Source organism: Branchiostoma floridae, chromosome 16 (assembly GCF_000003815.2).
Source record: "Branchiostoma floridae strain S238N-H82 chromosome 16, Bfl_VNyyK, whole genome shotgun sequence".
In the NCBI taxonomy this organism is placed as follows: Eukaryota; Metazoa; Chordata; class Leptocardii; order Amphioxiformes; family Branchiostomatidae; genus Branchiostoma; species Branchiostoma floridae.
In genome coordinates, this window is record NC_049994.1 from 767,901 (window position 1) to 789,335 (window position 21,435).

A 21,435-nucleotide genomic window follows, 5' to 3' on the forward strand; every position below is an offset into this window, starting at 1 on the left:
CGCAAGATGAGTTGGTCTTTTTACTAGATCTTTTAACATGCATAGACATTCTCTTTTGTTCATTCCAGTAATCAAGCCATGTTCATGTTCCCTACTTATTCTGATTATGAATACCTGCGCTTTAAATGTTCTTGATTATATATCACAAGACATGCTGTTCCGAGATGCCTCTCTCGATACACGTCGGGCGTTGCGTAAGATATCCTTACATGTTACACATAGTTTAAGATACGATACATCATCATTAAATATTGGTGAACTAAGGCGTCCGACAAATCCTCAAAAGTAAACAAATATACCACTTTGTTAACATTAGAATGCTGTATTATCTTCGACTACCTCATAATTAGCATGCAGCAGAAATCACTGGTATAAATACATTGAAAGAAAGTAATACGTTCCGTCTGTGTCAGGAATAATCATGTATTACATTTCTTTTCCATGCTTCACATGGGGTCTTTATTGCTTTACGTCGAGATTGCTTGGGACCAAAAATACACAACAGGCGCACAACAAATGCACACTTCATGACACGAATATGTGTATATACCATCAGCAAAGGCGGTCCTGTGTCTTAAACCGATGTGAACGTCCTGCAAAGAACAAGATAAATGTTAGATTACAAGTAATGCACCAGTTGCTGGAAGTCTGACTGAAATGGTTCGCCAGCACAATAGTATCGGGAAGAAAAGAAAGGCAGCCACCAGTCAGATTCATTTTCGTGTTTTTCCCGTGTGCAAAGTTTACAGCTGATGGGACTGTCTGACTGCCGCTCATGGTACCTTCAACCAGCCATCGGTTATCTATAAACTATGTGTCCCTCTGACTAATAGAGAGGAAAATGCGTGCGTGCGTTTCACTGTAATGTAAGGCTTTTATCACTTCAATTGTATTACTTGAAAACTTTTCACGGCCCAGATATAATACAAACCAGGTAATACATTTCTGTCAAATCGTTTCAATACGTTCAAACTGTTTCAGCGCCAAGTTGAGAGTGTTCACTAAAACAATGATCTTGGGATGTTCCGAGTCGATCACTTTCGTAAAGCCCCGGACACACATAGCAGACCGTGACGCCCTCCTTCACAGCGGTAGCGCTCATTTTTTAGGGATCTCTGATTAGCAATTTTCATAATGGGGTAGGCTATGTTTCTCCGTATCGAGAAAGGAAGTTTTACCGCAACCCTTCCTTTCCCGGCTGCTACTGCTCCCGAAATCTGCGAAGGACGCTACCCCCAGCCACTGGCCAACCAATGGGGAGGTCGGAAGCAGTCTGACCAGTTTTAGGCAACGCCCATCTTTTAGCAACAACCATTTTGCGAGTGATATGCCCCGACCACTTTCCCAGCCAATACTCTAGTAGTACTCTTTGCTAGTACTCCCGACCGAGCCCCGAATGCTCTCTAACCTACTCCCGACCTCTAGCAGCTGACTGATTCTCGACCGATCCAACCATCTTCCGAATTTAATGGTGTAGTTGGGACTCAGCCAACCACCAAGAAACCCATTCCAGACCTCATGTCAACAGCCGAATGTTTTGAAATTTATCGTAATGTTCGTTTGGCCCAGCCAGCCACCAGCTAACCACAGCCGACTTTACTCCCGACTCACTCCCAACCATGGTTCGGGGAAGCTCGAAAGGCCACGCTACGTGTTACCCGGGCTTTACATTCAGGAGTCGCTACATTCAAACTTGGAATGAGAATAACGGAAGAAAGGAACGATGGATTTCCATGATATTTAGTATGCAGGTATTTTAGGCAGAGATGTACATAATGAAGGGCAAATTATGCAAATTACGTCTTAATTTTAGTATTCACAGAATCTATATTTTATAATGACTCAATGAATTTGTTTTAACCGTACAGTAATCCCTAATAGTAAGACGTAAATTCTAGGTTTTGACGATAATTTTGGCTCAACATTTTTCGGATATCCCTATAGCAATGTATGGTCGTTTATATTTTTAAGAAAGCCCGTTCTTCGTAGCGCTTTTCGGTCGCGGAGATTTGGTCGTCCGGAACACTTCCTGGTACTAGTACGCGATAACGGTACAGTGGCCTTGTCATCTGATTACCCAAATCGTGCGATAATGATGGTTGTAAAAAAACGTTTCCACAGAAAATGTCAACTGAGCCTGTCGGCACCCCTTTCCACTGGACTTCCACCGGACCGGTGTTTGTTAATCCAATCCGTGAAATGTAGATTGGTAGATTCTGAAAGTTCTTGGGATCTTTTGAGTGAACTAAATCCCGAAAAGCTAATTCACGTCAGTGGCGAAAATATATTCTATATTAAGGGTGAGCGGCACGACAATTTTGCAATAAAACGTGAATAATTCCATTTTCCTATATGCCAGGTTCCACAGAACAATGAATTCATATAATGATGAAAAGCAATCGAATATCATATGCCTTTCTATGTACTTTGTCATTGACATGTAGGCAAGTGGTAGTTGGGGACGTTTGGTGAAGATCGTTTAAGCTTCTTTTATCTCCACGTAAAGGTGGGGTCACATCTGCGTATATATTTAAGTCCGTATGAGGCGCGCATGGGAGTATTCACCTCCACCAGGCTCCACAGGTTGTTGGAAAAATAATAGAAATTGGAAAAACGTAAACAGGTAACGTGTCAGAAGAGTTAGCTGGGTCATTAACCATACCTTTCGGTCAGCTAACTCATCTGGTATGTTATGTATCTATATTTGTCCAAATTGTACTATTTTCCCCGCGACCTGTTGAGCCTGGTAGAGACTAAGAGCTTCATACGCACCGGACTTAAATATATACGCATGTGTGACCCCACCTTTATAAGCAGCACGCATGTTACGTACGTTTGCGTAGAACTGTTGATCCGCAGGTCTACATGCCGATACAGCGGGAAGACAACGGGAAGGTCAGGTGTTTGAAACAGTACCTGCCACCTCTCTTCCTGCAGTCACGGTCATCCAGACATTCTACAACAGCACATTCAAACAACCCAAGTAGTCAAACTAATCGACTAAAAAACTTCAATCGACTGCTGTATAAGTGTATTGACTATGTATTAAGTAAATATCCCCCATTTTAGATACTTGAGTAGTAAAGAGAAATTTATATTCCTGACAGCTTTTGATAAACCAACTCTAAACAACCATACAGCTAGCTACATTTATGCAATTACCAAGAAGCGAGAGGAAGTCGAATGTCCTAGAATAGATTAGACTCATATCTGCATATATAGATGTGTATAATTGTTTCCATTGATACATATATGTGTTTCTTACCACGTGACCTGTACTTAGTCCAGTGGGGCAAAAATGTGCAATAAAGGTCTTCATTCATTTATTCATTCATTCATTATTTAAGGTTTAATGACCCGCCCCGAGGTGTTTATGGTATCATAACGCCTGGTCCTTTGCTATAACCACCGAATAAAACCACCGAGTGAGCGAAGCGAACGAGATGGTTTTATGAAGTGGTTATAGCAAAGGACCAGGCGTTATGACACCATGTACACCGAGGAACAGGCGGGTCATTAACGTTATTATCATAGAGCCTACCCAAACTTGCAAACTCCTGTATGACGCATAGATCCCTTGGTACTATACGTTAGTCTCCAAGCAGACCCAACGGTGCCTTAGAGATAGTAGCTGGCCAGGGACTTAGTATGGCGGTGCCCGTTTGACTCCCTTAGCCGGCTATCTCCCTTTGGCCGGCTATACTCCTTTACCAGCTTTGATATATTATCTCTAAGGCACCGATGGGTCTGCTTGGAGACTAGTGAATTCCTTTGTCGAATTTCTGAAAGTTCGCATTTGTTCCTTGGTACATACATTTGTTTACAGATTGCAGTTTGAAACCAAAATTTCCACAGAAAATATCCAAAACATTGCAGTCTTTCGCTCATTTATCAATGTTAACAGAAGGAGCTATTCGCTCCTAGCAGTCTGTACTTATTCCCTCTTCTGTGGCATATGTTTCGCTCCTTTTGATTGGCCAAACCATGCATATCTTGTGTGCATCGCTCAGTCTGGTTGGTCAGAATGAATCGACACCGGCACTGGTGCCGGTGTCGATGCAAATCGACACCGGTGCCGGTGTCGATTCATTCTGACCAATCGGAAGGAGGATACACACCGGCCTGGCCGGAATCTAAGTGTTACGGCATCATAACCAACGTGGAACGGGGCCTTCTGATTGGTCCGCGGCGCCTGGCTATATGATAATGATTGCTATAGCATTTGATTATGACATATTTGCGATTAAATTGAAACTTTCAATAACTCAGATAGCGAAGATATGGAGCGAGTTAAACTGTATCTGCATGCGTTTCCTTACATACCGAAGGACTGATTTTTGCTAGTTTACAAGTCGAAGTCCCCTCCCCAAGTAGAATCACAGAGGCGTGAAAACAGCACCTTCACGATGAATTTGAAATGTTTAGCATAGTGATTGCAAAATATCCTATATGGTCAATCTGAGTCACTCTAAAGACATTTCTCATCAATTGCTGCCATTAGTCATTCACTCAACCAATCAGTCACTTTGTTGTTATCGACAATTAAGACTTAAGGGAAATAACCATCTTACCTAAATGGCCTCTAGCTTCTCGTGCCATAAATTGCTTGTCACAAACAAAGCGAATTTTCCCTCCTTGGACCACATCGTTGCATTTCAAGCCTTGCGGACATGGGCAGAAAACACAGCTGTCTCCTTCCCGCATGTCCTTACAGCTTGGCATGCAATAACCTGTGGAGATAACGAAACTTCAGCCCTACTTGGTATGTTCATCAAAGATTATTCATGGGAGACCATGATGAACTCTCGAACTAAAATAGTTAACTTGGTCCGGGAGACGCGACCAAAATGATGACAATGATGTTTTATTCGGACCCTTGTAACAATCTAGAAACCTATTCTTTTTATCCTTCTTCGCAGGCTTCCAGCTTGGCTGGCCTTTTATGTTATAAGTAGGCGCTGGTAAGCTAGTTTCAAAGTCGGCTATAGAAGGTTCTCTAATTGGTGAGTTTGACGGGCGGGACGAAACGCCTTCCACGGCAAACTATCTTAGATTTCTGAGCAAACACTCTTCCAAGACAATAGAGAAACTTAGCCAACTTTGAAACCAGGCAACCAGCGCCCCCTCCCCCCATAAACTAAACACCATGTGTTATTTATGTATGTTTGTGTGTGTGTCTGTTGAAAGCCTTGAACGGATCCTGACGATATCTATTTGGTGGGCAAGAGTAATGATTAATGACAAAAAATTAATACAGCAGTTGTAAAGGGTAGAATCATTTGGCGAAGGTATGGGGTCGTGGAACTCTAGTTGGGGGTATCTCTGTCATCAGCCTTGTGCATGGGTGACAACCTGGGTGCATTTTGCAAATATTTCATTCCTATTTATAGGACCTTCAAACTGAAACCGAATTAGCAGGAATCAAGCAGAACCAGCCGGAATAAAGTATTTGCAATATTCGTGCCACATTCGGGGCCATTCGGGTTGGAATTCCCAATGGATCTTCACACGAGAAGGAATGAGCCAAAATGCCGTCAGAATGAAAATTCTTTTCTATTCCTGGAAATTCGTAGTGTATTCTAGAAATTCTCACTGCATTCCAGCTATTCTTTCGGCCGCATTCTGGCAGAATTCGAAGTGGCTTGCCGTTTCGGTTCTCTTTCGAATGAGATTAAAGAATGTTTCGAATAATGTTGGAGTGCCGTAGAAAGCGGTCATACTGCAGTTAGAATCGTTAATATACACTTAGAATCCACTTTGAATGCCATTCGTAATTTCTCCACTTCGAATGCACCTCGACAGTTTTTAATATGTCAAAAACTTTCGGGCCAGCCAAAAGAACGGATACAAATAGCTGGAATGCAATGAAAATTTCTGGAACACACTACGAATTGCCAGGAATTGCCAGGGATAGAAAAGCATTTTCATTCTGACGGCATTCCGGCTCATTCTTGCTCTCGTGTGAAGGGGTCGGAAATCGTGGCGCCGACCGTCATCTTCTGACCTACCGCCTGCAGTGCCATTGTGCAATACATCATGGAAAAATATAAATAAGTAAATGAAATTATATATGATAGAGGCTAGAGAAAGTGAGATGTAGACATGAGTTTGAATCATAAACTTACCCTCACGAGTGCGATATCGAAGGGCACATTCGCTCCGGGAACAACAGTCATCGTTGCTTTTGCAGGTTCCCCCTATCCCTGCACAATTCTGTACAAACATGTTCCCAACACTACATTATTCAAACTCTAGACTTCTTTAGAAGGGTTAAGATAATTATTGGTAAACAATAGCTTGCCACCTGCTTAGTGGCCTTGGGTGGCCAAATGGCTATAGAATCGGAGATAGGAGTTGCCCCTATAACCGAAATCTATCCTAATCTGATTGTTTATTAGTGACAACAAGAACGTTGCAGCTAGACTGACACAGGCAAAGCACAACTGCATTGAAATATCCAATTTCAAACATGTAAATTATTCTAACTGACTAACTAATATAACTAATGGACAAGACAGAAATCCTTTAACACGAAATGCCTTATATTGCTGATATTCTCAAATATTGTGACTACACATGCATCATCCAAGGTCATCCAAGAGATACCTCTATATGTATCTATGCATTGACACTTGACATTTGACACTTGACGCATGTAAAGAAAGAGAGTGGACTTGTTCCGGACAACTCATCCGAGATGATGATGGTGCAGAAGAAACTAAAGAATAAAGTGATAGTGAAGACTTCTCACCGCATTATTCCCATATCTGTTCTCCCCACTCCACCAGTGGCCCTTCTTGGTCTCTTCAAGCGGTTCTCCTGCTCCAACATCTGTGAATAACATATATACATATACCAAATCATGTCCTGTATGCATAGATGATATACCGAAGTAAGATTTCATCAGGTTCCACAACCATGCAGTATCTAAAAATAGATGTAATTTGTTTACGTTTCCATGTCTCTCAGGCAGCATCCTCATAGCTTCTAACTGGAATTCTGCATCTCGCCGGTATATTTAGGCACTTTAGGTGACGCTTTTGCGGCGAGAACACAATTCCAAACGTGGCTTAAGTTTGTACCCCCTCATCCTAGTTCATCATCCGGGATGACTTTGACTTTCTTATCCAAACCTTATGCAGAGGAGACACACAGGCACAGTGAATCTTCTGGTGTACAGGAAGAGCACACACAAGGACCAATACATCGACACCACTAGACCTAAGAGTCCATTCTCGCAGGAATGATTTCTTAAAAATTCCAATTTGGAACAGTCCATTTTTGCATAAGGAAGGAGGTGGCTGAATATGCTCATAAGCAATATCGGCCTTTTTCATTATGTTATGGCATCGTTTAAGCCTCGGGCATGCAAATGAGACGGCAGGGAATTAAGGGCCGGGCATAATTTGGAAGACTTTGGGGCAAGTTTCAATGCCCTTACGGTAACGTTTAATTTACGGAATGCGTATTTAACCCTTAGTGTTGTTATGACTGAATAGTCTTCTTTTTATTTATTTCTTCGCATATATCACTTGAAGTAAAATGTATTAATATTCATACATTCAGGGGGAGGGCAGAGGCCTAAGGGGCTTTTCGTGGGCCTCCCCCTCCAGAACCTAGAATGAAATAAATGTAATCAAATTATACATAAGCAAATTGAACGAAATGATACAAAACATAACACAAATCAATTAGAAATAAGTCGGAATTTATACAAAACAAAGTTCTATGTGTCTTTTGAATCACTTGCTATCAAATTCCAACGAAGACACAAAACAACGAAACAAGGAAAACAAGCAAATCAGGTGAACATTATGCTTGGATGTTCAATGATATCTATCTTTAGAAGCTTTTTAAAACGAGTATTGATAAGCAACATTGTTAAACAATTTTTTCCATATGGTGGGGCCTCTAGACTTTATTGTGTATTGCTTTTGACAAGATTTTGTTTAACCTCGTCTGGTGAATGTCGGAATTGAAAATTAAATCAAAAAGACCTCTATATTGCTGTGGTAGGAAAGAGCTATTATGTACAATATTATGTACAAATATGGCAATTTGAAATTTGTTGATGTCGAATACCGTCATAACATTTAAATCATGAAATGGAGATGCTATGTGTGCTGTGAATGAGGTATTGGCTGTAAGTTGCGCTTTTGAAGGAGGTACAGAGGTTTGATAGATGTAGTGTACGTGCTAGCCCATATAATATTGCAGTAAGTTAGGTAAGGATAAATCAAACTGTAATAAAGAACCATGAATATATTTCGTGATAGCAAGGTTTTGATTTTTCTTATGATGCCAATGTTTTTTGAAGTTGTTTTGGAAAAAAAATTGGTTCTTCCATGAAAACTTCTCGTCTTTTATTATGCCTAAGAAGCGCATGTGATTTATTTACTTGATTGATTTATAGCTTTGCCATCGATAAAGATTCTAGCTTTCTCTCTGTCGTACTTCTTGTTCTTTTCTGCAAGAATTTGTTTTTTTTCACGTTGATTGACAATCTATTGACAATTTTGAACCATTGATGAACTTAATACAATTCATCAGTTACAGATGTCATCAATTAATTTGTCAAATAAGATGCTTTGCGTTTCATACTTGCAATTATCCAAAACGTTATACACATCATTTCAGGCAAAAGTTCACCTATTGGCGACAGGCTCGCTTGTTTTTGTCGACTAACACCACTGAACAAATTTAAAAAAAATCTTGTTTGCTAATGTCACTCTGGCTTTGGCTGTCACAAATTAAGCATAGAAACCGGAAGGTTCCAAACATTCCTGTCGACCAGAGGGTTTGTCCATTCTGTCCAGAGGTAATTGAAGACGAATATCACTTTCTGATTGCATGCCTCAAATATTCTGTTATACGCATTTCACTTACATACCGGGATTTACCTCAATGGACTCAAATAGTAAAGTTAGACACATTATGACATGTGATAACCGCTGCATGGTATACATAGAAAAATATATTAAAGAATGTCTAGACGCTAGAAATTCCTCGTATGATTGTAAAAGACCATTTTCATCCTTTTATAGTTATGTATTCTGCATTTATGTTATGCCATGATTTATACCTTGTACAGCTGTTGCGCAATAAAGTTATTATGTCACGTACCTCGCTCCTGTAGAAACTTCCAGTCGCGATTCTGAAGTTCGTCGTCTACATGCTCACCTCCGTCCTGTCTACGGTACATCTGCCATGAATCATGTTTGTGTCTTTTTCGCTTTTCCTCTCGTGTTTCCAGAAGCTTAAGGAGTTCCTGTAGTTCCCCCTCACTTCGATACGTGGTTCCGTACTCTCCTTCCTTGCTTTTCTTCTGTTCCTCATTACCATCATCATCCCCTTCCTTGTATTTGGGCTCTCCATATATCTTTCGCTCCTCATTGTCTTGGTTTTCTTCATCGCCTCGCTTAAATGTGGGTCCGTACTCCTCTTTGTGTCTCTTTCGTTCTTCCTCCCCTTCGTCATTTTCCCTCTTGTACATGGGCTCGTACTCCTCCTCTTTGTGTCTCTTTCGTTCCTCCTCCTCTCCTTCGTCATCTTCCCTCTTGTACATGGGCTCGTACTCCTCCTCTTTGTGTCTCTTTCGTTCCTCATCCTCTCCTTCGTCATCTTCCCTCTTGTACATGGGCTCGTACTCCTCTTCTTTGTGTCTCTTTCGTTCCTCATCCCCTTCGTCATCTTCCCTCTTGTACACGGGCTCGTACTCCTCTTCTTTGTGTCTCTTTCGCTCCTCCTCCTCCCCTTCGTCATCTTCCCTCTTGTACATGGGCTCGTACTCCTCTTCTTTGTGTCTCTTTCGTTCCTCCTCTCCTTCGTCATCTTCCCTCTTGTACACGGGCTCGTACTCCTCCTCTTTGTGTCTCTTTCGTTCCTCCTCTCCTTCGTCATTTTCCCTCTTGTACATGGGCTCGTGTTCCTCCTCTTTGTCTCTCTTTCGTTCCTCCTCTTCTTCATTTTCCCTCTTGTACATGGGATCGTACTCCTCTTCTTTGTGTCTCTTTCGTTCCTCCTCCTCTCCTTCGTCATTTTCTCTCTTGTACATGGGCTCGTACTTCTCTTCTTTGTGTCTCTTTCGTTCCTCCTCTCCTTTGTCGTTTTCCCTCTTGTACATGGGCTCGTACTCCTCCTCTTTGTGTCTCTTTCGTTCCTCCTCCTCTCCTTCGTCATTTTCCCTCTTGTACATGGGCTCGTACTCCTCCTCTTTGTGTCTCTTTCGTTCTTCCTCCTCTCCTTCGTCATCTTCCCTCTTGTACACGGGCTCGTACTCCTCTTCTTTGTGTCTCTTTCGTTCCTCCTCCCCTTCGTCATTTTCCCTCTTGTACATGGGCTCGTACTCCTCCTCTTTGTGTCTCTTTCGTTCCTCCTCCTCTCCTTCGTCATTTTTCCTCTTGTACACGGGCTCGTACTCCTCTTCTTTGTGTCTCTTTCGTTCCTCCTCCTCTCCTTCGTCATCTTCCCTCTTGTACATGGGCTCGTACTCCTCCTCTTTGTATCTCTTTCGTTCCTCCTCCTCTCCTTCGTCATTTTTCCTCTTGTACACGGGCTCGTACTCCTCTTCTTTGTGTCTCTTTCGTTCCTCCTCCTCTCCTTCGTCATCTTCCCTCTTGTACATGGGCTCGTACTCCTCTTCTTTGTGTCTCTTTCGTTCCTCCTCCTCTCCTTCGTCATCTTCCCTCTTGTACACGGGCTCGTACTCCTCTTCTTTGTGTCTCTTTCGTTCCTCATCCCCTTCGTCATTTTCCCTCTTGTACATGGGCTCGTGTTCCTCCTCTTTGTGTCTCTTTCGTTCCTCCTCCCATTCGTCATTCCTTCTCTTGTACATGGGCTCGTACTCCTCCTCTTTGTGTCTCTTTCGTTCTTCCTCCCCTTCGCCGGTCCTGTGCTCATTGAGAACCTGTAAGATATATAGATGCTTAATCAAAAGCATGAAAAGAACACAGAAAGCATGAAAAGAACACATGTACAGATATCAGAAACTGCAGCTGAAAAAGCTACAGTACAGATCTCGATTATAGTCCGGTCTGAACGCGATTTAATCGCGTGCAAAAGTCATGCAAGTGGCGATTACTTCTCGTTTAAATCGCGATTAAAACTCGTGCAATTCTCGGGTAAAACGCGATTAGATATGCGTGTACCCGCGTCTGATATGCGTGAAATCACGTCTAACCGCGTTTAGACGATCAATGAATAGATTTCAGACACGCCTCTTCTTTTCATAAACATTTTCTCGACACGCCCGTGCCGTCGAAAGTTCGGGGTTTGGCAGAAATTGGCTTCTTTTCATATGCAGACCCCCGCGCGGAGGGCGGAGAACGTATCACGCCCAATTTCCCAATTTGTTTCTGAACTGACGCATAACCTCGCAGTCTAGAACGCACCCTCGCCGCTCCCAACCACGATATTTCTAGAAGATTTGCTACAATTTTGAGTAACCGACTGTTCCGCACATGTTTAAATCTGATACGTGAAAATTAAAGAATATCAAATAAATTTCCACAAAGGTGTGTTTTTCTTTAGCAGAATATGGCAAAGTATGCTTTTACTGGACCCCGATCTTTCGGCGCTGCCGTGGCTAGCGCCAGGGTCACACACCGGAACAAATCCTTCCGAAGATACAAAATGTATGGTGCGACCTCGCACCCGCGCCGCTACCTAACCTACCACGTTCTTTCTCGGAAAATTTGCTACAATTTTGAGGAACCGACTGCGTAGTGCAAGTTTGAATCTGATACGTACATGACAAGAAAACATCAAATAAATTGTTTTTTTTTCCAAGATGGAGTAAATTCTGCTTCTGTCTAACCATGCGTGACGAGGACGGCCCGCTACCGCGGCCAGTGTCAGAACCACCCGAAGAAAACCTACCAACTCTATGTTGAATTATTTGTGTCCTATTTCTGTTGTTGCATTATTTGTACGCTGGTGTAGCGATATCAAATTCGTCGACACTACACTACACTACACCATACTTGCCACTGGAAATAGCTACAATAGTCTGTGTTTGCATTTCTTATCTACCGATTAAAGTGAAGACACGTTAGTTAATCATGGTCCGAACTGATAGGTAAGTACACTTTCAGTTTCAGAATGACCAACAAGGAATTTCCAGTGAGACCAGTGTAGTCGTAAAAAGTCCTGGATGTCTCATTAGCAAGTATTAAACGGGCTTCGACTGGCAGATATCTACATCCGAACGTCAAGCGCCGCCCCGCCTCCGGTGGAACGTGACCTGTTTATACATATTCCAACCTTCGCGACGACAAGGATATCATATTACATTGAGAGGTGTACACAGTTTGTGAGGGGTCCAGAACGTGGGACAGGTTGTGGAAGATTGGGTTATTTGAGCGCAAATATGAAACTTATATCGTTGCGATAAAATCAACAGATGTTTGATTGTTTAGTGTGTGCAAGTACACGATTGACGTAACTGTAAAGGTGCTGGCTGTGAGACTTAGTGGGTTTTCACATCCCGCACATCCCGGGGTAGCAAGTTATGTGATGCGAAATGGGGAATTGGCTGGAACGGTCCCATTTAATAATGGCCGCATATACCAGGGATTGGCTTACTAAAGGAGGGTGCCCGTAAGTTTGCCCAGTAAGGGGCTGCTAATGTGACACTTCCCCCTCAACATGTGGATATTGCTATCCCACCGGCGCGCCTCGCGTGATCAATGTTCACTACCATACACTTTACTCCACTGTGTTTTGACTAAAAACTGTAGATATTCCACTCTAACTCTGACCCTGAAATTACGAATGAAACATTGATGCACCATACTAAACTGACTGATTACATCCTGGCAATTATCTAACTCCATTGTTTTCGTAACTGTGATGGAATTGGAATTACATTGATGAAATTCATGGAACATGAAAATGCCAAACATGCAAATGACCAATTAATAAAGAATAGAAAAACGGCTTAATGATAAATGATGGGAACTTGATACTTGTCACATGTGTAAGTTAGTTGAGGGTGAGCATCAAATGTTTAAGTCATTTCCATGAAATCCATTTCATGGAAGCATCATATGGATAACTCTAGTTATTTATATGATATTATACTATAAATCCATCAATGGTACGTATGCATATATACACATCTTACGCATATCTTATGATGACCTTTGACTTGACCTCCTTGCACATCCAGAATGTTCTTAGTCTGCCGACGACAAACTACTTGATCCGTCAGCCTGGTAAAATCCCACATTAACCGCAAACATGACTCGTGGCATGTTAAGATTTGGACCGCTTGCAGTATAATAACGAGATTTTACAAATCAACATTTCTTGCTGACGTAAAAGGCATTCTTTAAAACAAACACAGTCCCTTAATTCTAATGGACTTGAGATTGTTTTAGAATCATTACCGTATAACGTTACAAATATTTCATGAAATGAGACAAGATTGCACATGCCAAGGACATCTGAGTACCCCAATTGGACCTCTTATGTCTAGGAATTCCATCCTTGCAAATGCCTTGAAGTTCTTTATTTTAGTCCTCAATTACTGCTTTCAGGGAGATCCTAATTGCCCTGCGCCTTTGCGTGCCTTTATGTCAGAGGCAGTGGTTCCTGTATTTAATATGCAAACATATAGGTCAAATTAGTCTTCTTCAGCTATATGCACCGACAAATCCAAGATGGCAGTCTTCTACAGCAAGACACAAGATGCCACAATACATTTTTTTGTCGTCCGGATCTTGAATACATATTACTCCGAGAAGAAATCTTTCATTCACCCGCTGTAGGGTGTAATAAAAATGATCGTGGATGTTTTGTTTCTACTTATATATAGACTCCCATAGATCCGACTGTTGCAATATTCATACTCTGGGAGCATGTTAGTGAGAACAGAAGCGAGGATAACAATACAGCCAAACCCATCTGTAGCGGTTTGTCATCAGCTTATCAAATAATTCCCCCTATACTTTCAAGACACATGCAATAAAAGCCAAATGGAGTGCACACTTGCGCTCCCTTCGTCGTCTCTCTTGAGCTTCATACCATGTACCTATGTGTGTGTTGATAGTGGAAAAGCGTGCGTTGAGAGGGAAGAGAGAACGCTAGAAATATTATGTCATGAGGGTGTGTGAGTGGGACCCGGCAAAATCTTTGTCTCATGTGCATGACAATCAGTTCAAAGATTTGCCTTTAAGACAATGCATGGATACTTCCATATAAAAGGGACACACTGCACTAGTTTGAGATATCACCCCCTGTAATTGGCTCTTACATTCGGTTTCAGATATCCGAGCAGTACCATGCGTGCTGCCATGGCACTTGTGCTGTGACGATGACCAATAGCGTGAAAACCAATTTGAGAAAGTAGCTTTGCTGCGAGTTTCAAGCTTATCCGCTATTATATACGGCCTGAAATTATCCGTGGCCTTTGTATGTTCACGGTACGGTACGGAGTGAAAATATTGTATTCGTATTCAATTCGCATTCAATTCGTATTCTTGCTTTCTTATTCTTTCATCTTCACCTGTCGCGATGGTAGAATGGGCCCCTAGAAATAAAAGTGCGATGACAGTGCAGTACTAATATGAACGTACCGTGCGCCAGAAAAGCGGCCTGCAGCCGATTTGAGCTTCTAATGAATAAATAAAGGTTCAAACAAGCAGACATGCAAGCAAACAAGCCGTGATTTCGAGTCAAGACATTGAAGTGTCCATTTTTGCATGGGGTGATTTTTTTCAAACTCAATTTCTGTAACAGTCCATCTTTGCATAAGGAGAAGGTCGGAGTGAAAATTGCTGAATCTGCTCATAAGCAAATACCGGCGCCGCGGCATTTCTAGTTTATACGGCAACTACTATGTTATTGCATTTTCTATGTTGCATGATAGGATTTCGGCGAAGCACATAGGAACTACACTTATCAGTATGCACATGCGCAAACAATTTACCAGTGGGGCGGTTATTCGCATTCCTCTATAATGATAACATTCGTAGCTGTACTTAGTGACATTCGTAGTTGTACGTGTGCATACGCCACAGCACCTAAATGCTCGATGATCATGGCGTAGGCTTCGATAACCAATCGCCAAATTAGAATCACTTTCAGGTACAATAGACGTGAAATACCGTGGGGATTTTGCTTGGTATTTGAAAAGGCAACATGGTGTTTAACACATGAAATAACATGCGATGTTTTTACATTTATTTCACAGTGTTAGAGAGCAGATTCAGGTTTACTGTACTGCAAAAAATGTATCGGTTAAATGGGTACCTGAGGTTTTCTGCTATAGCACTGATTTGAATGGTTGCCTCTGAAATGAATCTATCTTGAATCTTGGCTAAATGTCTTATTCACAGATTCATGAATTATGGTGTTCACAAACCACTACATATACACAAAGCACCATGCAGTACTCTTTTCTGCAACCACTACTCACTTTACAATGTTGTCCAAAGGCAAATACACATACATACACAGTAATGTAGTAAAATACCAGGTAACCATTTTCGAACTATAATATATGCGAAGGTTATATTTTCACTAGCGTCTAAAAAAATTCTGAAGAGAATAACTCAAGAAACTCAACAAATTTTCATTATTTTTGTTAAATACAAATTATGCAAAATAAGAGTACATTTGTACATTGAGAATACTGAGAATATTCCATGTATGCATTTTTTCATCTCTTGTCTCCTGCATTGACATTTAAGTGGCAGGTAGCTTTTGACGTCAGGACAAGGTGGAGTAGGTTGGAGCCCCTGACATGTAGTTTTGGAACTGCAGGGGCATTTTTGTTAAATCATTCCAAACAGGATAACTGAAGAAAGGAACAATAGCTTTTCTTTCTCCTTAGACTCAAATCTTTCAACGTCAGCCAAGATACAAGAATACCTCGTCACCATCTATACACCAAGGCCACGATTTTGGGTGTATGGGTGGGGGGTTGCTGCCTGTTGCTTAGGATTGATTTGGGGCCTTGTCGTGTTTGAACTCGACACGGCAGGTCAAATTATGTGTCCAGGAGGGGTATTTCCGGCGTTGTATCTTCTGAACGGATCGTGCGGGTGCAATGATTTTTAGCACATGTGTTGGTGGTAGGTGCCTAATTCTCAATTTTTATTTTGCCGCTCTTGGTGTTTGAACTTGACACTGCAGGCTACCTTTTGTGCGGGCATAGTGCGTGCTCTGTATCTCCAGAACGCAACGTGCGATTGTGCTGCTATTTGGAACTTTGGTTGGTGCTAGTGTCCTGATGGTCAGGTTTGAGTTTGGGCCTCCTAGTTCTTGAACTTGATACTGTAGGTTGACCCTGTTTTGTGTGGTTCGGGTGTCCCCACCAATATCTGCTTGGTTGTAAAAACAGGTGATGGTTGGGTTGATTGATAGCTCTTAATTTACATGTGGAACCATTGTTTTGCAGGGGCCTATGTCACCTTCAATGTATCAGGTTACTTTGTATCACCTGTTTTAGTGGCAACAGTGTCTCCTGACAGATGATATATCTGTTGCTGTATTGGTTAGGTATGATTTGAGTTTGCTTCTTAGTCTTTTCTTTGTGGTGCTTCCAGAGCTGTATAGTACTGTGTTGAAAGTTCTTGTAGAAGTTCTTGTGTTCTGTTTGGCAATCATGGTTAAACAGAAGAAGAAGAACTTTATAAAGTGGAGGGGAAATGTATAGAGTATGAGCATCGGAGAAAGGTATGTGTGTGATTTTTCCTGTGTTTCTTTGGTGATGCCATTTCCATACTGTATGCAGATAATTTGTAGTTTTGGGCCAGTCACATTCACTTGATTTTTGGGCCTGCTTACTCTATAGTACAGGCAGGGTTAAGTGGTGGAAGCTTTGTTCTGCTTTAAGTTTGGTTGTTTGTTGCATTTTGTCACTGCAAATATATATTATGATGTTTTCCCCTTCTATTAAAGCAACTGCTCATTGGTTTTGGGGGATGTTTCCTCCGGTGTGTTCGCTCTAGCTACAACAGCTTTCTGAACTTTTCAAAGTTTCCATTGCCAGCAGCTGCCATCTATAAATGGGATTGACAAGGACAGTTTGAATATTACATTCTGATGTTAAAGTTCGCTTAGATACTACAAAAGATTTAGGTTTGGGTGGGATGGATTGAATAGAAATAAAAAGAATAAAATGTCACCCTGGGGACTATCATCATCATCATATCGTTCCGTGCCAGTACTGCAGCCAGGCCACAGCCTCCTTGTTAGCTTCTAGTAGGTCCTGGTTGGAGATGTTGGGGTCTGATACGCAGTCCTTTGTAATGTGTCCCATAGTTTGGGTAGGGTGGCCACAACGACACTCAGCTGAGTTCACCCGTCCCCATTTCAGTAGGTTGTCTCTGGTCCTACCTACTTCGCACCTTGCTCTGTTCAGGTCCACCCATTCCCTTCTGGGTAGGTGAGTGCCACGAGGAAGGGACTCACAAGGGGTCTGGAGAGCTTCATTTGGTAGGAGAGTGTCGGAAGCTTTCCAGCTATCTACCCTGTACCCTCGGGACTATAACTGTTGCTGATGCATGGGGGCTACCACTATTCATATTGTCTATGGAACTACTACTACTGCTAAAAATACCATTGGTCAAATTATGCAAATAACCTTCCAATGTCAAGTGATGTAACACCCCAGAAATAAATATGTCATGAATATCATTGGAAGAACACACACCAAGGAGATTTAGCAGCCGCATTAGGTCAGTACGTTGAAATAGGAAGATATCAGTACTGAATATATCATATGTGACAGAATAACTACATGGGCCATCTGAGACAAAAAAAGGTAGTAAATAGTCCTCTCAACAACTTCAAGGTACTGTGGTTGGTTGTATACTTATGAAATCCAAAATGAGTAATGTTCATCCATGTCCAAACTTACAAATTCAGAAAATGGAATTTCAGACTTTTGCATGGTGCACAACCAACACGGTAAAAAGCTCACTTTTCCAACCACCACAGACGAAAAGGGAAAAATACACAATAGGTCTACAGACACCCAATATATTACATGCAGGTCTTAGGTCTACGAACTCTTGTTGTATTTATCTTTTGTTGTTCTATGATCACTTTTGATCAGATCTTTAGATCTATTTTCTGCTCTATATTTTCATATGATATTCGGATTATGTTTCCGTTACTTTGACCTCTGACCTTCGCTTACCACATTCATGTTTAATTATTACCTCCATAAAATGTCATGGAGGTTATATTTTTAGTAGCCTTTGTCTGTCTGTGTACAAGATAACTCAAGAACGGCTAGATAGATTGGTTTCATACTTGGTGTGTTGGTGGGATGTGATGAAAGCTAGAAGTAATTAGATTTTGGGCCCCCTAGCAACTTCCCTTGGTACTGCAGTGCAACTTCCGGTTTTGCTATTTCGTGCTCTGAACAAGCTATGGTCATGAATTTTAAGTATTAGACATTGGCATAATTAATGAGAATAATCTATCATAGCAGTTTTTTCAATGTATCTCTTATCCTTGACATAAAATGGTCATGACATTTGGGTGGTAGACATAGCATTCAGCGTCATGACATATACGTGTTATATTTCGTTTGTGCTGTTATATGTTTCGTGCTCCGCCTTGCGTTACGCTGAAGTTGTGTTAGTACGTACTTGGTTTTATTATATATCTATTATCTGGATGTCTTTGGTAATCCCTTATCTGAACAGTTGACGTCGTATAGCAACTGTTTAGGGTATCAGTAACAGTTGACTCCTTAGAGCAACTGTTCGCAGATCCCGGACAATTTGAATATGATAATTAACTTTGTATTTATCCATTTGTGCCTTTGGGGACCTGGTGTGTTATACTTCGTTTGTGCTGTTAGATATTTCGTGCTCCGCGTGGCGTTATGCTGATGTTGTGTTGGTATGTACTTGGATTATTATACATCTGGTATAAATTTGTCCCCGTAACCTATATGTGGGTATTGGTTGATGGACATTTTGTGTCTTATTGCTTGTGTTGAAGATGTGTTTGTATCCTGATGTGTCGCAGTTATTTGTTATGAATTCTGAAACATACTCTCTACCTTGCAAGTTGCCAGTACTATCATAACGTGATAATATAAGCATCATAAAGATTCTCCACACCTGCTGCATGTTACCATAGTGCCCAATGTGATAACTATCCACACAACTAGTAGAAATAACACGAATATCATTACATACAAGTCATTATCAACAAACATAAAATCGACAAAAATACTCAATATTTCATGGAGGTATGAGGTCGCCGAACTCTAGTTTTTTGTATTGTTTCTTTATGTTTATTTCAAATTGTTACGTTTAATATTGTATATTTTTGTTTTAGATGTCATTATTTGTACTTGAATGGGTTCTAGGAAGAACAGTGTTACAGCATTATGTATACACTACTGAATAAAGCAAAGAAACACGCACACACAACCTTCTTGGCGAGGGTAATACATCCATATACAATGCCCCTAAACTGATAACCTTACTTACATCTACGTGGTACCACTATTAGAGTTGCTAGACCTTATACCTTGGCAAATGATATTATCCTTTACGACTGGCATATTCTAAATGGTTCCCATTGATTATGCAGATAAGATCCTATGCATACATTGCAGTGCCAGACAATGTGAGATCCATGTTATGCAAATTGGAATTTCGTTTGAAAGCAGGATTACTAAGTATTCTTAATTCTGACGTAAAGACTTGTTCTGCCAGAGAAGCTATTGTTGCGGCTTCCATTGGTTTTTGTGGGATGTTAGCTTGTTGGTGAAATTCGTACAGTTCTGTTGTAGTTTGAGGTCTCTGAATGTAATGATCTGACTATGCATTATAGCCCCTTCAACGAACACTGCTATTTAGTGCTAACATCATTGTTCAAATATTAGAGCCCATTTGATTTCTTTTTAATATGAGTAGGTTGATGATTTAATGCTACGTCTGTGCAAGTGACTTGATGGGCCCAAATCCAGTGTTGCACACTTCCACAATTCTCCCACCACTGATAAGGCGATTCATGTTTCAACACACCCTTATTTGTGATTATGTGTGCGTTGCGTCTTATTGATCGTATAGAGTTTTAGGATCATGTCTTCTTCGTTGTTTCGGGTTATCCGCCATAATCTTTTTAAAAATCTGATCTGCATCAAAACCTCCCGGTGTGATTTTATTTCTAAACCATGCTAAATCCATGTAATTTCGTTTTCAATTTTTCAAAAACTGTGTTTGTTGTCAATTGTCAAATGCCCCTTCAAGTGAACGCCTTATTATGCAAGTATTTCATATACAGATAAACATCTTTCTTGTTCAATCCCAGATTGGGGAATTTCAGCTTAACTTACCTATGATAGACATTCTGCCGGTATTTTGTTGCTTCTTTGTGCTTTATACATACTCCATAGCCTTTCACAAAGTCGTCGAAATAACATGGTCCTGTGGTTGTTTGTCCTTACCTTGGGCAGCCTTTCAAGGAGTTCGCTCAGCTCTCGGAGCGCCGCCATATCTTCCTCCTGCACCGACTCCTGTATTGTCCGCTCAACGGGAATGCGGTGCCCATCGGCAGAGAAGAAAAGAGCGCCTACCACGAAAATTATGGCGATCCGCATGATGCTAGGATGTTCTCATCAGTTGTATGACATCGAACAAGGTGTGGTTCGAAACGCGCAGCACAACACCTCGCACTGTTCAGGAACAAGATGCCCATGAACGAGGTGTCTCTGGAGTAATCTACATACCCATAATGCTACCAACATAAATATGGAATGGCGAAACCATGGCAACGCAATATTGTTATGGGGCCTAGGTGTGCATTTGCTGGAATTCCATGGAAGAAAATCAATCACGAGGCTCACATTATTATCTTAGATTTGGATTTTGACACGGAAGGGACTTCTAGTACGTGATCGGGCTTCCTAATTGATCAGAAAGGTGTGAACGCGGATTTTCCTATTACATGATTATAAAGATGTAATTTGCACAGAGAACGAAAATCGAAGCTAATTCAATAAACGCCCACTATGGTAAAGATGGAGGGTCACTGAATTTTGACGTTTTCCACGAATGATTAATTCAAAAGTGGTGGGTACAAACAGAATACATTGCATTATTTAGAAAACTGAGAAGACTAAATAAATCATGACATTTTTACAAATAAAAGGGTGAGATAATAGCTCAGGGATTCAACCTCTGATGACGTGACAGGATATTCCAATTTGCTGCTCCCTCCTACGCCTTGCGTGACCGGTCCCCACTTATCTGGCAGTACCCTACAGGGGCCAGTGAGATCGTGGGCCGTCAGCACCATTACAGACAACTCAAATATTCACAACAATATCCCAAAGGGAAGGAGACCTCTGACCTATGCCCATATTTCGTCAGCTTGGCATGCAAGATATTGCATATCAGAGAAGGATAGAAGCCATTTTTCTTGTGGGAATGTGCTTCGCATGAGTCAAGGCAGCTTCAA

The 21,435-nt window shown here is 41.4% G+C and overlaps 1 protein-coding gene across 1 annotated transcript; it reads right to left on the reverse strand.

The window, feature by feature from the left end:
• LOC118403898 (trichohyalin-like) lies at positions 1-20,816 on the reverse strand. The gene is made up of 7 exons (XM_035802753.1): positions 20,423-20,816; positions 9,124-10,906; positions 6,752-6,831; positions 6,126-6,213; positions 4,572-4,730; positions 2,834-2,956; positions 1-593 (listed from the first exon to the last, which is right to left on the reverse strand). Exons 1-6 carry the CDS (start codon positions 20,573-20,575, stop codon positions 2,862-2,864), a joined length of 2,358 nt encoding a protein of 785 aa, XP_035658646.1. The 5' UTR covers positions 20,576-20,816; the 3' UTR covers positions 1-593; positions 2,834-2,861.
• Positions 20,817-21,435: the final 619 nt, after the last annotated feature.

What these genes read in the sequence shown, in the direction of transcription:
- LOC118403898 (XM_035802753.1), bottom strand. Translation starts at nt 20,575, where the DNA reads ATGCGGATCGCCATAATTTTCGTGGTAGGCGCTCTTTTCTTCTCTGCC. An exon ending in GAAGTTTCTACAGGAGCGAG is followed by an intron (nt 6,832 to 9,123) that starts GTACGTGACATA and finishes TGTTATTCACAG; the next exon opens with ATGTTGGAGCAGGAGAACCG. An exon ending in AGAAGCTAGAGGCCATTTAG is followed by an intron (nt 2,957 to 4,571) that starts GTAAGATGGTTA and finishes GTGCTGTTGTAG; the next exon opens with AATGTCTGGATGACCGTGAC.